The sequence below is a fragment of the Manacus vitellinus genome, unplaced genomic scaffold (assembly GCF_001715985.3).
Source record: "Manacus vitellinus isolate BGI_N305 unplaced genomic scaffold, ASM171598v3 scaffold_5_pilon, whole genome shotgun sequence".
NCBI lineage: Eukaryota > Metazoa > Chordata > Aves > Passeriformes > Pipridae > Manacus > Manacus vitellinus.
Window position 1 is genome coordinate 6,292,082 of NW_021940682.1, and position 16,672 is coordinate 6,308,753.

Consider the following 16,672-nt stretch of genomic DNA (forward strand, 5'->3'; position numbering starts at 1 on the left):
GAATGAATGGGGACATGTCATCTCTATCCAGGTCATTGATAAAGATGTCAAACAGGACTCAACTTGTTACAGGCAATTGAGTAGTGATCAACCCATCAATCACTTACACTCTGAGCCTGATCATACAAACAGCTTTTTACCCACCTGGTTGCCCAGCCACTTGGACCATGGTATTCTAACTAGAGTGACAAGAACGCTGTGGGAAACAGTGATGAAAGCCTTACTAAAGGCAAGGTAAAGAACTGCCACAGCTCCTTCCTCATCCACAAATCCAGACATTTCATCACAAAAGGCAAGGAAATCAGACATGATTTATCCTTGACCAATTCATGCTGACTGTGCCTGATCGTCACATCGTCATTGACACACACAGGAGTGTGTTCCAGAAGGACTCATTTTCCAATATCTCCAGGGTGCAAGAAGCACCAGACCTCTAATTCCATCGATCGTCCTTTGGCCTGTTTTGAAGACTGTGGAACACATTTGTCCTTCCAATTTATTGAGAGCCCTCCCCAATTTCTTTAGTCTTTTTAAGATGATAGACAAAAGCCTTTGAGTGGCATCAGACAGCAATCTCCTTCCTCTCAGATTCACCCTGGTCTTGCAAGGGATCAGCTCCTTTCAAGTAATCCCTGACTCAACCCTCATTCAATTCACGGCTGCAGTTCTTGAACTGTGACTGATTGCAGAGGCCTGGGAGCCCTTCCCTGCTACCTGAGCAGATTGGCATATCCCACAAAGATGCAACATTTGTTCAGATGTGTTCTCTCTCTATTTGCATTCTGTGGGAGACTGTAGGAAGCCACGTAGGAAGGGATGAAAAAAGTTGAGTAATCTGTCAGGGGATCAACACAAGTCTATATTTCACATTAAAAGTTCTTGAGTTTCGCAAGCAGGAGTTGAAAAAAAGATTCCCTTCTTTATTACTGTCCTTAATACTTGCCTGAGAAGGTTAATCTTCAGAAACTGAAGCATACTTTTAGTGAGTTAATAAAATTGAAAGGAAAATTCAGTCCTTATTTACTACTTCTAACCAAACTCTGTTCTGAAGTAGATATTTTAAGCAGAAAATAAATTATTCACAAGTGTCAGCATATGCAAGATTGATTTCATTCTAGGGTTCATTACAAAACTTCTACAGTAATAAAAAATATATCTACATTTCTAAAGTTATATATTTTCATCTTATTTCCCACAGCCCTGCCGCTTAAGGAACAAAGTCATGAGAAAATTAGCCTTTTGCTATGTCACTCTTTAACGAGAACAGTTCCCTGACCCCCAGTTCACCCAAAGAATTCACTCAACCCTCTAAAACTAGTACCAGCAAAAGGGGACAATGACAAATTATCTGGGATTAATGATAGTGGAAATACAGTATTTTTAAAACAAATTCCATCCAAGAGCTACATTAAAAATATGTGCAAAGTTCAGGACTTCCTAATATTTGGGTTGACTCGTACTGAATTGATTCTGCTTTATTCACCACAAGCTGAATATGTGCTCACATTTTTACAATACCAACTGTGACTCATTTGGGTGCAGTGACTGATGCATACTAGAGGGGAAATAAAACTCTGTGGGGATAGCAATTACTGATACTGCCCCAGGGATCTGGAATTTTATTTCTGAAATGAAAGATGCATCAAGAATGAGCAGAAAACTGAGATTAGTGTGAAAATATAATTAAGACAACAGCTATGTTTTTCCAGAGTATTTCTGCCAGGTGTTGATGGTCAAATGGGTTTGATTCCCTGCAGTTTATGATGTGCACATTCTTCTGTTGTTGAAGAATGCCTGTTGGCCATTCAGAATACACACAAACCATTTGTAACTGTGAAGTCAATATAAACTGTGCTTTGAACATGAGGTATTATAAAAACTCCATGAAAAACAGAGCCCTTCTTGTTTCCATGTTAGCCATGTAAACAAGCAGCTTGGATACATAATGTGTGTGTGCCTTAGGGCATAACCTGTTGCCCAAAACTGAACTTGTGCAATTTAAATTATTCCAACATCAAAAGTGACATAAAACCAATTATGTTACACATCTCCCAACAGCCAGCCCAATGTTGAAGGGAGAAAAGACAGGAGTTGTGCTTAAGGAAGAGGAAACCAGCCCAAAAGAAGACAAATGAAGAGATAAAATAGTTTGGTAATGAAAAAAAAAACATTCATTTTAGCTACCAACTTAAGTATTGTGAATGAGGGGACAATAATTTACTTCTAGTAACAATACTTCTCTAGTGCCTTATACTTCATGTTTTACACAAGCTCCTGTCATCTTGATTTAATAGCACCTAAAGGTGCTATTAAGTGTACTGGTTAATAGCACCTTTTAATGACAAAAAAACTGACATGATAGACAAAAGCTCTGAAAATAATTGAGATGTTAATTCAGAACATGCTAAAACAAGTTAAGAGGGAAGATATTTTCAACTGGAAACTAAATCTGTTTATGGCAGTAATAGCAGTTTTGTAACTTGGAATTACTAAGACAGTGTCACTCGTTACTTGTAATTCAGGTTTATGATGTAGTGCACAAGGGATGCAAACTATCACTTATACCTGGCAGAACCTCGACCAGTTTCTTTAGAATTAACAGTGATCATAAACCATCAAATTTAAGTAGTCATGTCCTGCCTTTTTAATTACAAAATACCTTGCTAGTTATTCTACTATGTGCAAATCTGCACAATTCAGTCAAGAAAGTGACTTTCATAAATTAAAGGCGAGTTTTTTACCAGGCTTCCCACAGTGTTAAAAATGTGAAGATTTATATGAAATTATTCACGGGGTAACAAGTCTTGCAAGTCAATTACCATTTCTGTTTGCAATATATAAATATGAATAAAAAAGTAGAAACCACTGATTTTCATAGCTTAAAAGATCAACAAAAGAAGCCTAACTGAATGGAAGATTAAGGACAGAAATATCCATCCAAAGAGAATTAAAAAAACAATTAAGAAAAATACAGCATATTCCCTCTTAAAATGAAAAAGCAGTGACAATATAGAAATACTGAGTTAAAGTTATCCATTTCAATGAAAAATTACTACTTCTGCATTTTTGTAGTGAAGTCTGCTATTCATGAAGTTCTATTGAACATTTTGGAATTTCAGAAAATGAAAGTGCTCAACAGCCAAATCTCATCTCATAGTTTCACTTATATATAAGCCTATATGGCATATTGACCACTCTTGTTATTGGTATACTTCTAAAATTAGTACCTTCACTCACAGATGACTAACCAAATTAACTGATAGAGTTGTTTAATGACAGAGAAATAGAAGTCAACTATGCAGGACAATTGAAGCTCAATGCCCTTCAAGAAAAGATGGGAAAAATAAAGATACCTTGCTTCAAAACTAACCCAAGCATACTATAGAGCTCTTAGAGAAACATGTCTGAAGAGCTCACAGCACTTAGTATATATCCAATATATATTCAATAGAGAAGAATAAATCTAGTCAAGAGTTAAACAGCAAAGTTATATGAAGCATACATGAAGGGGTCCCAATATCACCTACTATCTTTAATAATCAGGTCTTTTTATACCAAATAACCTGCTAACAAGCTCAACCTGTGAAGTACAGATCTACTTTTTCCAGATTAACCTTCAAAGACTGTCTAGCATTCAGCAGCTCACAAAGAAACATTAACAACCGTATTAAGCATAAAAGAAAGTGAATTAATGATTTCTTCTACAAATTCCCAGACTTGCAGATTAAAGAAGTCTGACATGAAACACTAGAAAAAGTTACTTAACAAAAAAGTAACACTAAATATGAATGAAGGACAATTCTCACACAGTCAAAAAAGAGACAGACCTTAGGCCTCTTAAAGGCATAGGGATTTGAGCTGATTCAGCCAAATGGAAAGAAGAAGAGGAATAACTTCTGAATAAGTACACACTACATGGATTTTACACTGAGAAAACACAGCATGGAGTTTTAGAAGGCAAGTCTTGAATGCATGCCCAGCTTTAGCAAAATAAAGTAGAAGCTTTTCCTGGATAGAAACAGTAACCTGGAACCTTCTTTAAATCACAAGAGTTTGAATTTGAATCTCTCTTCTAGGAGGACTGGGGACAGAGAATGTAACAGCAGTAGGACCAAACTTGTTCAGTTGTTATATGTTAAGTGCAAAGCCCAATTTTAAAGTCACGTTGTAAACATATTTATTACCTTAAAACAAAAAAATCTCAGAAAAGGTAAGATGGGTTTTGTAAAAGCAATTTGAAGGTATACTATTTCCAACTAAAATGGCTTAAAAAGGATTAATTAGTAGTGGCAGTAGTACAAGGATCTCACTGGCATGTTACACAAGTGCAGAAAGTATTACAAATCATAACCTGAGCACACACAGCAGTACCCACACTTAATTCAACTCTTTGGCCAGGAAAGTGCACAGAGCTTCTCACAAATCATGGCCAAAGTATACTTCTTAAAACTTTCTATCAAAACCAGCTTCTAGTTCATACCAAAATTAATTCAGTGTTAAGAGAAGTCTGGATTAATTCATTTTATTGCAAGGTGATTTTTTTTGGTTTCCCTCCCCACAAATAAATTACTGCAGATAATTCCATTCTTTTTTTCCGAGCCTTCCAGCCATAGCAAAGCAATTAGAAGGTCCAAACGCCCTCTGAAAGAGGATCAAAAAACACTGTTTATTTTTATTCACTCATAAAAGATGCTGTTGACTGCACATACATAGCACACTATTTACTTTCTCATATGAAAGTATACCTTTCTTAGAAAGGTCCCTCCTTTGAGTAACTAGGCTCACAGATCTATTAAAATGGTTACACATTAACAGCCTCACCACCATATGGCCAAACCTGACCCATCAGACAATGGCTGAGGGAGGAAGGCTTAAATATCATCTTCCAAATCAAAGTTTCCATAGACAGAATAATTTGACTTTACTCAACTGATACACATGCTAATGAAGGCTGGTAAATTCCTCTACCCTCAAAAAAGAAAAGCACACCTATGGTTGTAGGCCTTTTGTACAATTACTTAGGACAAATTATTAATCTTCAGGAGTAACTACATCTGTTAAAATTAACATATGCACACACAAAAGGAAGATTTTGGAAAAGTTTATAAATTTGCTATGCTAATGTAAACCACAGAAATACACCATACTTGGTCAGATCAAAGAATTATCTAGATTTTTACCTCTGCCCTTTCCCAAAGTTCTTCTCCTTCCTCATCAGAGTTATTGAGCAGTATAATTTGAAAAACACTGGAATATTGGTATTTAACTCTGCTGCACCTAGTAAACACAACACTGTCATTTGTACTCCTAAACTGAACCGACATGAATAATGAACCACTGAGCAATCTGATCCTCCACATTTATCCAGTCGAGGGAAATAAGGCAGCTACTTCCTAAGTCTCCACTACAGAGCAGAGTATTTCCTAACAACCTAATTAAAAGTCTTTACTCTGCTTGTTCTTTCTGCCTGTTTCCTTTTTCTAGGATTATTCTGGGATTCATTGTTTCACCAATTAACACTAATCCTCAGACTAAAGCTTTTGTTATCCTCTCCATAGATGTACTTCCCTCCCCCAGCAAAGAAACCCCGAAAACCTCTTGCCACAGAAGCCAAAACCACTTTCCAGGAACTTCCTGTGTACATTTTTAGTTGATGCCAAACACAGAAGTATGACCACTCTTAAGGACAGTGTCTTTGTCATCAACCAACTGCTTCTTTAGATCAGATCCAAGGCATTAATTGACTATGGAGGATTAGCATCCTCTACAGCAAAGCCGTACTTTCCAAGCAGGTTGGCGTTTCTGAGCTGTGTCGCTTTTTACATTGGTAACATTTTAAGAGCTTTGGTATGATGCCACGAATCCTTTAGTAAATCAAATTGTTTAGTGTTAAATGTTTCCATCTCTCAAAAGAGACACAGATGTAACAACAAGCCTGGTGGAGGCTTCTAGCTGTGAGATCAGATGCTGCAATAGGCTGGGTGGGTATCTCGCCTCTCTAATGAGAAAAGCTCTAGTTATCTCAAGTTACTTTTGTTGCTTCATGGTTTGTGTCTGTTCATCCAAGAACTGACATCTGCTTATAATGCATAAAGTCTAATAAATTATGCCAAATAGTAAAACAACATAAAACAAAAAGTTTTAAAAATCTTCGTTTTCTCACAGCAAGACAGGAGGTCTGCTGTAGGACACACCACTGTCTTCAGTGTCAGGACTTCTCCCTGGTCCAAAAGAACAAGTCTAACAACTGGTTAAGCCTGAGACGAGGACCTGCAGGTGCAAGATTGCTCAAAGACAACATGCTACAACACAAACAAGTGTTCAGAAAGCTTTTCCCTCCCCCTCAGTCAAAAAAAAAAAGTATTTTTCATCTAAGACATGATTCCACTAAAATCCAGAGCATTACTCAGACATCAATGTCATGATTTCTGTAAGGGAAAAAGGTATGTAAGTCTCATCACACTGCATTAAAAAAGGGTAGGATTTATGTGTGTCTGTGTGTGTGTATATATATGTTTATATATATATATAAACATATATATATAAATTAATGCCAGAAGCTACAAATATATTATGATATTATCTATTAAGATATTTTATTTATATTAATATGTATATGTGTGGGTTTTTTTAATGCCAGGAACAATCAACTACTATGGAAGAACCAGATCCTGTACAAAGTACCTGAAGAAATAAGATTTTCATCTCCAAATGGTGGTGGTTCATGTGCTGACTTGTTTTAACCTCAGAAAAAAGTGACAAGAAGCATTAGAAGAAATTCATGGCCCTGTATTCTTTGGAATCCACATCAACATATAATTAGAAGACCATCTGTTCACAAAAGTTAACAACCCAAGGTAGCTGGTACCTTATCATCTGACAAGAAGGATCAAAAAATCCATAAATTTAATGTCAAGCATACTTTCTCACGGAAGGCCTGCATCTGTGAAACATTTTAGGCAGTGAAAGAGCATTTAGTGAAGTGCCTGCTCCTCGATAGTGCTGCTCATGAGAACATGATGATGTAGTACATATCGTCCAGGAAAAAATGCAACCATACTTAGCTTTGATACAGATACCAGCGAGGCTTAGTTAATTTTGGACTACCATTTATTACTTGCTTGTTTTTCCAAAGCTAGCCTGTCTCCCTGTTCCTCTCTCCAGCCCACTGAAGCAGGGGATGTGAAGGGGGAGGAGAGGGGAAGAAGCAGAAGAGTGTACCACTGTAGAAACAGAAATGCATAACAATGCCACAGAACCTGATTGCAATGCAGATATCATACAGGAACAGGCATTAAACAAAGCACCCTTTAAAAAAGTAAAGTTTAGTCTCCACCTCTCTGCTATATTTGCAGAGCATCAAAAAATACCTTTTTATTGGACAGATGATCTCCACCCTTTCCTCCCTCCCTCAATAAGTAGCGTATTTTCATTGTGTTACACACGAAATTCAAAAAGTCCTCACACCCCTTTGACCTGATCTTATTTTCCATCTTGCCATGAACTGCCCAAGGTGATTAGGAAACTACATAATGCATTTAAATTCCTTCTGACGTTGTGGAATCAAATTCTGGAAGAACCTAACTGCCTTCAAACAACTGTCCACCCTTGTCGGCTTATACTATTTATTTTCCAAAAAAGTGATAACCATCACTAGATTTTAAAAGCAATCTGTACAGGAACTGCATGCAGCATAGTGCAGCAAGGACTGTATTTATCTCTGTTTCAAGGGGTTCCTGGACCAGAAGCTCCAACACTCAGGGAAGAGCAAAAGCAGCCCACTGCACACGCACTTTAATAATTTAAACAATAGGAATAAGCAGCAGTACATAAATTAAAAAAAAAAATAAAAGCTTGTATGTAGATCAGAAAACAGCTCAAATGCAACAGGCATCAAGATCTAAGGTTTACTGATGATTGTACATTACTTAGCATTCCAGTTTACAAACCAAGTTGCTAAAATTAAACTGAAGAAGTCAGTCACGTGGTATTTATTCCTGTAACTGTTATATATGAGTTTAACTCCTCCAATTTCTAAAGCAATGATCACTAGAAGCACTCTGAATGGTGTTCTATGCCAGTATTTTGGCACTTGATCATGCTCGTTTCAGTGAGTACACATGCAGTAGAAAACTGTTTTATGCTTTTGGGGGGTTGGGGTTTGTTTTTTGTTTGGTTGGTTTGGGATTTTTGGGTTTGGTTTGGTTTTTGAGGTTCAGGGTTTTTTTCTGTTGGTTGGTTTTTTGAAAGGGGGGGCTCACGTATTGCTTGGGAGGTCACGGGTTGTTTTTTTAAAGAATCCAGTCTCTTCCTACAGTGAATCCATAAGAAGACCTTCTTAATGGAGGTCAAATGACAAAAATTCAAATTACCATGAAATCTCTTTAAATCCTGATCTAGATATTGACAACAGATCCCTCCTTTCTTTTCTTCATGGTTTAAATATAAACACTGACTCTGCAACTGCAAAACATGATGTACATTGGTATGCCCCAATTTCTCCCAAACAGTACAGAAGTTTTTAATGTTTAATCCAAGACTATAAATACAAAGAAAAAGTCAAAGTTGTCTTGGGATAAATAAAGGTAGACAATTTAATATTCCTTGGAAGCAAAATTACCCCTAAATCAAGGGGGTTTTGGGTGGTTTACTATGATCTCTAAGTTACAATGGTGCTTCACATCATTGCTACCTGCTTCTCAAGGCTGCTCATGTAATCAAACACCCATTTCTGCTTCACAGTCCAAGGTACTACTACTGCAAACACTAAGTAGATCACTTACACAGAACAACCAGTATCATCACAGAAGGAAACTAAATACATTTTGTCCTTGTATTTTTTCCACTACAGATGGTGACTCTGACCTTTCCAAGAGGATCCAATATAAATCTGAAAATACTATGTAGAAACACACTTATGTAGAACCTTCTGGGTTATGAAACTTAAGTTTTGCTAAAAAGACTTTCTTTTCCAGGTCTAGTGGTTGTTATCTTCAGACAAAAAAACCCAGAGATATAATTATGATCCACTACATTTAGCTGATGCAGCCATTTTTCCCTGTGTTCAATGGATTATGGCAAAAATTATATGGAAAAACTACAAAGCATTATCCATGCAAGGGAAAAAATCATGTAATCTCAACTGGCTCTGCTTACCTGCTTACAAGCCATTGTAATCTGATTTCTGTTGAGGAGCTCAAATTGTTACGACTGAAAACACTTGTATTTGATTGTGTCTACTAAACACAAGTGCATCTAGAAAATTAACTCAAAGGAGTTGCAAACTGAAACATCTAGAGCACTACCAAGTTTATTCCCTTATTCCCTCCCTGCCGGCTGAGCCTACAGTGTCATTTCACAATGTTTCTTGCTTCAAATACTAATTCAGAGAGCTGGAATGAGTACTCTTGATGACATATCCAATACAGTCATCACTTTCAGAGTACAGAAATGTCTCCTCTAAACTCTTTTGGTCTCCAGCTCTTATCTCAGAATATACATATATATACAAGTATTTATCCTAAAATAAGTTTCCTTGTTTTATTAATGTCTTGAGCATTATATGGACTATTAACAGGATCTTAGACACCTACTTTGCTGAAAAAACCCTATTCTTTCCAACTAACAGCTCAGTCATGGCAGCCCACTCTGCTGTATCATCCTCAAGTCTGTGAGGCTTCCTAATATCATTGAATTGAAAGGAGTTTAAAAAAGCTCTATCTCAATTTTTGGTCTTGGAGGTACACATGAAGATTGTCATGAGTATTATTAGTATTACTTCAATCTTTTTTCCATGGAATGGCAGTTCCATGTAAAGTGCTCCTCTCCTTTCTACTCAAATCAATAAGGTAAGGAAGACACAAGAGAATACTGGATTTGGCATTAGAAAACTATAACATCAGGACAAGACCACTTAAAATGAACTATAATGTAGGAGCACCTCTGTGCTATTGCCATCATCCATCATTGATAACTGTTCACTAAGTAACTAAAACAAAGCCTTATACAGTTCATAGCCACCTAGTCCACACTTTAGAAAGTAAGAACCCTTAGGGGGGGAAAAAATAGTAACTCAAATACCAGAATTACAATAAGGCTGAAAGGAACAATGGCTTCTGGAGAAATACAGTTACACAAATGACTTTTCATGAATATACACACTAAATGGCAGAATAACACACTGCAAACCTAGCTAGGAGTATAATGTCTGAACAGTTCCAACACATAGTGAAGAAAGAATTATAGCAGAAAGAGTCTGCTGTAAGTTCTGCAGAATTTCAAGTAAACTCTCCCCCAGCTTAACAGCAAAAAAAGCTCAGTTAAATGCTAAGTTCAGCCATACCACTGATGTCACCCGTTTTATTACAAGCTGCTTTTGAGTTAGTAGTATTCCCCTTATATGTTTAATGGATCAAGTAGAGACCAGCTGTTCAGCCCATGCTACAGCTCAAAGCAACCCAAGGCGTTAGATTCTACCTCAACAGGAAACATGGGAGAAAAGGAGCATTAGGGAACACAGATAAGCATAAAAAGTCTTAATTTTATTTCCTTATAGAATTGAAAAAAAAAGATGGGACACAGAAGGCCCCTTTCTCGGGTGATTAGATGACAATTTTTGAAGTTGCTGCAAAGTGCTGCAACTTCATAAATGCCTCAGATATCAAGCACTCTTGAGGAAGTAGTTTTGAGTTATTCTAAGAGAGAATTCAGTTATCATTTCATGCTGCAACTAGGGAAAGACAGAAGGAACCTTAAAGCTGGTAGCATTCTAGAAAGCTGACAGACATCTGCCAGTGAAAGAATTATTTAAGTGTAATGCTGTGGGCTACAGATAATGCCTTTAAGCCATGCCTAAGAAACCACATACTACACAATTAAACATCCAAAATGGAAGAAAGTTTAGCTTTCTATAAACTAATAACTAACTCAGGAATGGTACTAGTATTAGAATGACACAGTACTAAGACGTACCAAAACTTTTTTTAATATATAATTGAAAAAAAAAATTAAATCAATGGAGAAGTGAGAACTGATCTGATTTTCAGAGGAAGAATGTACTCCTTAGAAGCTCAGCCAGTCTCAGAACAGCAGCACCCAACATTTTAGAGACTAACACATGGACAAGTACATTTTAAAAACTGAGATGCTCGTTGCATGCTACTAAGAAATGGAGAGTAGTTCTGACTCTGGAGAAGAGCACTGATGAAATGCTGGAGTACATCCCTCCCACTTCTCCATCACAATAAAGTAGAATCGTCTTCAAGTGCTTACCCCAAAAGCAAGGTGAAATTCCCTTCAGGAGTATTTTCTTGGTTAAACTCTCTCAACTCAGACATCCAAGGTCTCTGACCACAAAAAGACCACAGAAATGCATCAAAGCAAAAAGATGTTTTCAGCAGTACCACACTATTTCAGCTGAAATATAAATCAGATCTTAAATGCAGATCAGTCAAATGTGGGAAATTTCAATGCAGGGTGTTAGACATCAAACTTGCATTGTACTACCTATTTTAAGAGACAAACACCTTGTTATCAGCAAGTTTGAACTGAGAGGAATTCCTTTGTTCTAGAGTTTCACATCATCCGCCACAATTCAGTTCAAACTCTTTCTATCACAGTGCAAAACATACTCACTCTCTTTCCTTTCCTCTTCTGGTTTCTGATGAAGAGGTTTCCAGGGTAACTTTAAACCACACACACACACAAAAAAAAAATATTCTTCAACTCAGAAAAACACAGTTACTAAAGCACGCTGAGGAGTGACACCAAGCCAAAACCAAGCTCCTGTTTACTGGGTTCATCAGTTTCTCCTTGAATATGCACGGGTTTGCATAACTGAGAAACCATTTGCACTCTTCTTTTGGCTTCTTGCAAAGTATGATTGGTTAACTAATCCACATTGTACTGAAAACTATTGTGTTTTTTCAAAAATCTCTGTTAACTAGAGGAATACTTTTCATGTTTTGTTTTGAGCTCTTCAAAACGAGAGGACAATAACACTCCCCATTTATGAAAAGAAAGGACTTTGTCTCTTCAAAATCGGTAACAAAGGACAAAAATAAAGCTCACCATATGCCACACTGCCCAGCTGAACTATTTGCTCAGAGTAGCTGATGATGCACCACAGCTGGGGAACAGACCACAGCTGAGCAAGATTAAAGCACTCTCCACCCAGGTGAGAGCTACAGAGAACCACGTGCATGACGTTCTCACTGTTATATCCAAGAGGTCCCTGCTACCTACTGCCCTAAGAGGACAACCAAACAAAAGGATGTGACTGTCTCAGGACAGGTAGCATGCTCTTTCATCTCCCTGTTCACTCTCTCAGCTTTATCAAATCCAGAAAATTTCCTGGAAACCAGTAAGCAATACATCAATAATCGTGACTTATTTGCACATGTTCCCAAGAAACAGGAAAAAGAACCCAAAGACACCATTGCATTTATTCACAGAAGGCTTTTCAGGTGTAACAACTTCCAAAACAAAGGGTCGATTCAATCATTCAAGTTGAGGTGACAAGAAGCACAATAAAAAAAAAAAACACAAACAAAATACAATCAGTGACAATCAAGCGTATGTAGAGGAATAAAGAGCCATGACCACAGGAAAGAGATTGAGATGACTATCAGATAATGGCATGAGTCAGCCAGCAGCTTGGCTCCACACGCTGAGTCAATTTTTAACAATGCAATTGGCCTGAAATAAACTTTATTTAAAGCACAAGTAGTGCACGTGCAATACTTGTATTGAAGTCTAAAACTCCAGTTCCTGCAATTATACTAGAACTCATTTTAGGGGGAGGCTTGAGGGGTAATGATGAGATTTTTCTGGTCCCCCAAGAGATCAGGAAAATCTCTTGTTCAGAGTATAAACAGAGAAGTCTGTTCAATTAAAGAAAATCCTATTAAACTGATCTTCCATATAAAGGACTGAAGTGACCAACTCCAAAAGGCTATAGAAGACACAGTGAATTCAGAGTTTAATTAGGTCACACTGTTAGCTAACTATAATCTATTAATTAGCATTCTTAGTTTTTACAGTTCATTGCAATAATACCCTTTTACTTTTAAATTGCACCCTTCTTATTTTTGGACCAAAGTTATACAATTCTACCAGTGTGGTAGTAATTACAGTGATTGCCTTGAGAACAGCAGCCTAGAAATATCTGTAAATGTTTAATTAGGGGATAAAGGAAAGACAAGAAAAAAAAATCTAAGAGTAATCACTGTTCTCTAATCTATTCATATTTAGTAATTGCTTAATCCCTTCTAAACCATATACTCATTGGATTTTTCTTGTAAGATATTGAAAGCATCTTCAAATGTCAAAACTGACTTCAGAAAAAAAAAAAAGTTACTATATTCCAAGACATTCTCTTCAATATGAAAACAGGACTAAAACCGAAAAGAATTTGAGAATTAAAAGACTTACCTGCAACAAAGAGCACCAGAAAGTTGAGTGAATGGCATTCCATGTATTATGATCCTGGTACTGTACCACTCTAACTAAAATTTTCACTGTATTACTCCTTCTAAAGAAGTCCAACTTTTACAATAGAAATTATTTAACTGCAGGTTTTCTGCACTCCAAGAAGACATATGAAAATGGATACGAAACGTCACACACCTTAACAAACCCCACATCGTGATACTTTAGTAAGAATACAGCTGTAAAACCACATGACAGGTTCATTAAATTATTTCTGACTACCTTGGGAAAAGCAACTTCCTTTCTTCAACTAAGTTCTTTAAGAATTGAAAAGAAAATTGCAGACATATTCAGTGTAGCAGAGTACCATTAACCAAAAGGAATTAACTATTTAAGACAGGTCACCCGAAAGTAGAGTACAACATGTGGAGTACTACCAGCACTATCCTTCTCCTCCAACAGTTTCCCCTCTCCCTTCTACCTTCTAAAGCAAACCTTACAAAAAGTGTTCCCTAAAATAGCAACTATACCTTAAGAGCTACAAGAACATGATCACGCTTGAATTATGGAAACTATTTCATTAAACATTCCTGGATATTTAAAAAGCTCAGTAGGAAAAGTAATTTTGCCATGGTGGAAGTTGACTTACATTTCAGGGAACTTTTGAAGCTGGGTGCCAGGCCCATTTTTCATTGAGAGTGGTGAGTTTTATGACCTGAGAGTCCAGAGAGATGCCTAACTAGCATTTGGCCAGAAACAACTGAAGAGGAGGACGCTAACTCAAAGACAAGTAGTTACTTCAGGATTAAGATAGCAAGAAGGTCTAGGTGAGAAAACTTGAAAAAAGCTTTTAATAAGTGGAACAGACTACAAAGAGACCTCAACTTTAATCAGCCTCTCAGTTTTATTCTAAGTTGGAGATGCTTTTAAGATGGACAAGACAAAAGACCCAGACGCCCCAGACTCTCTGTTCTTCTGCCTATTCTGTAACTAGCCAGACCACTACAAAAAAACTCATAGGGTGTTCTGTGAGAGTTGCACAACAAGATACACACAGCTTATAATAAAAAAGCAGATGAGCATGTAGAAAACAGTGTTATTTAAATGTAGCCAAGAACACAATTTATATCTGTGTGTGAAAACTGCAGGTCTGGAGTTTTCCGTCTAAAGTAAGACCAGTGTAACCTGAACTTTGTTTTAAGGGCAATCCATCAAAATTCAGCAACAGTTCAGTTGTATTTGGGGTCAGCAGTTAGTACATTCTGCATCTCAGAGGTAATTACCTCTGAGATGCATTACCTCTTCAAGAGGTAAACGGTACGAAAATATTAATTATGAACAGGGTAACATAATTTCCCAAGGAAACCACGTGGTTAGCACCAGTCCCAGGAAAAAAACCCACATGACACCCAAGGAGAGACAGGCACTCAAGAGGTGGCTTACGAGTCTGACAAGAAACATTTAAAAAAGAGGCTTGCAAGTTGAAAACACGTCTTACCCACATCAATTACCCAAGAAAAGCACCGATCTCATTTAGCTGCTTAAATGTGACATGCAAGTTTATTAAACTCATTTAATCACGCTACCACGCTAACACAACCGTGACATTAGATGACAAACCTGGTTTTCTTCTTGCAAAACTCTATACTGTTCCTTCCAAATGGTGATTTTCGACGCTTCATCTTTCCTCAGAGCTCTCTCCTTTTTTAGCTCAGGGCTCCAGAAGGTCTTGATGCTATTCATGGAAGAACTCAGCTTGCTTTCCTTCACCTCCACGTCCTTGCGAAGCAGATCGTTTTCCCTCAGCACTTCTTTGAGCTGTGTCTGCAGATCCATGATGGTGTTATCCCTGGCCTGGCGCAGCGAGTGAGGCACAGTGGATGCCATGCTCACCGGGGGGAGGTGGTGCTCCCCAAACGCGATGGTATCGCTGGCAACTCCACTCGTGGCGATGTTAGGGCTGCTCCCCATCGCAGTCATCCTAACACCGTAAGGCAGCCGCCCCCCAGAGCGGCCCAGAGTCATGGTGCTTTTCGGAGTGTCTGCACCCACGTTCTCGTGGTCACTTAGATACATAGGGCCGGACGTGGCATAGGCAGCGTTTAAGGACTGAATATTTTCCATGGAAAGGGTTTTCCCACTGCCACCCCCAGTACTACTCCCAGAGCTGCCTCCTGTGCTGTTGGTTCGACGATGGCCCAGGCGTGGTGACCGTGGCAGCCTCGGTGAACGCCCTGGGCTCTGGGTGCTGGGCTCGACCTTCCCCACGGACCGAGCACTTCCATACATGATTAAGCTGGTGGTGTGAGGCAATCAGACAGGCAAAAATCAGGAATGAGAGAGTTCTTCAGTGGTTATAAGTCAACTTAAGGCCAATCACAACTTATGACAGATCCAGTTGTCCATCTTCAAAGTCACATGCTCATGATGTTCAGGACCATATCTGTATCAATAAGAATAACATATTAAAAACTGTATCAGTAAGAGCAACAAACTAAATACCTAGCTTATCATCAAATGTTTTGTCCTGCATTGGAATAAAGTGTATTCTACTACCTTTGTACTTCTACAATATCTTTTCAATTTCCACTCACAGAAAAGCAATCGTTTATTTAAACCCTAATATTTAAACTCAAAAAGTAACTTCTATTTTTGTTTTTCTGTTGTTATATTATCACAGTAAAGAAGTAAGGGAAAGAGAATCCATCAATTTTCAAGCCAAAATTTTGTTGGTCATGATCTAACTCTACAGAAGCCATCTAATCTTTTCCTCTGTTTCTCATCAGCCCTAATTCTTTACCTATTACCTTTCTGAGTAAGAGAAAATAAAAATTTAAAGCCCACTGAGTAGTATATTTTTCCTTCAAGCGCTGCTAGCTTCCATAGGACACAATTTCTAAACCCTTGAGCTGTGAAAATAATCCTGCAAATGGGAAGACAGGATGGACTGAAATGACTCTGATCATGATCTTGACTACCAGGTCACATTCGAGTTGCTGTCAGCCTTTCTTCAAACACAGAAGTCAGAACCAAAACTCAGAGTAATCATGAAATCACTACTGACCACAGAGCTTAAGCAAGTAGAGATGCAACTCCAAAAGAACAGCAATCACACAGCAATGGAACCAACAAGGTTAAGAGGAACAAGAAAATCAAACCTCCACTGAAAACAAGTTCTGGTCTTTTGTTTTTTCTCAAACTAAAATAACTCAAATCTTCGTTCAGCTTAAGAAAAGATTTCAAT

At 37.8% G+C, this 16,672-nt stretch overlaps 1 protein-coding gene across 11 annotated transcripts in view; it reads right to left on the reverse strand.

The window, feature by feature from the left end:
* Nucleotides 1–15,868, reverse strand: part of ERC1 (ELKS/RAB6-interacting/CAST family member 1) — a 273,196-nt gene extending 257,328 nt beyond the window's left edge. For all 11 annotated transcript variants that reach the window (XM_018080448.2, XM_018080447.2, XM_018080446.2 and 8 more), the window contains exon 1: nucleotides 15,049–15,868. In XM_018080448.2, coding sequence (XP_017935937.1) covers nucleotides 15,049–15,717 — 669 coding nt within the window. In that variant the 5' untranslated portion in view covers nucleotides 15,718–15,868. The remainder of the gene's footprint in view (nucleotides 1–15,048) is intronic.
* Nucleotides 15,869–16,672: the final 804 nt, after the last annotated feature.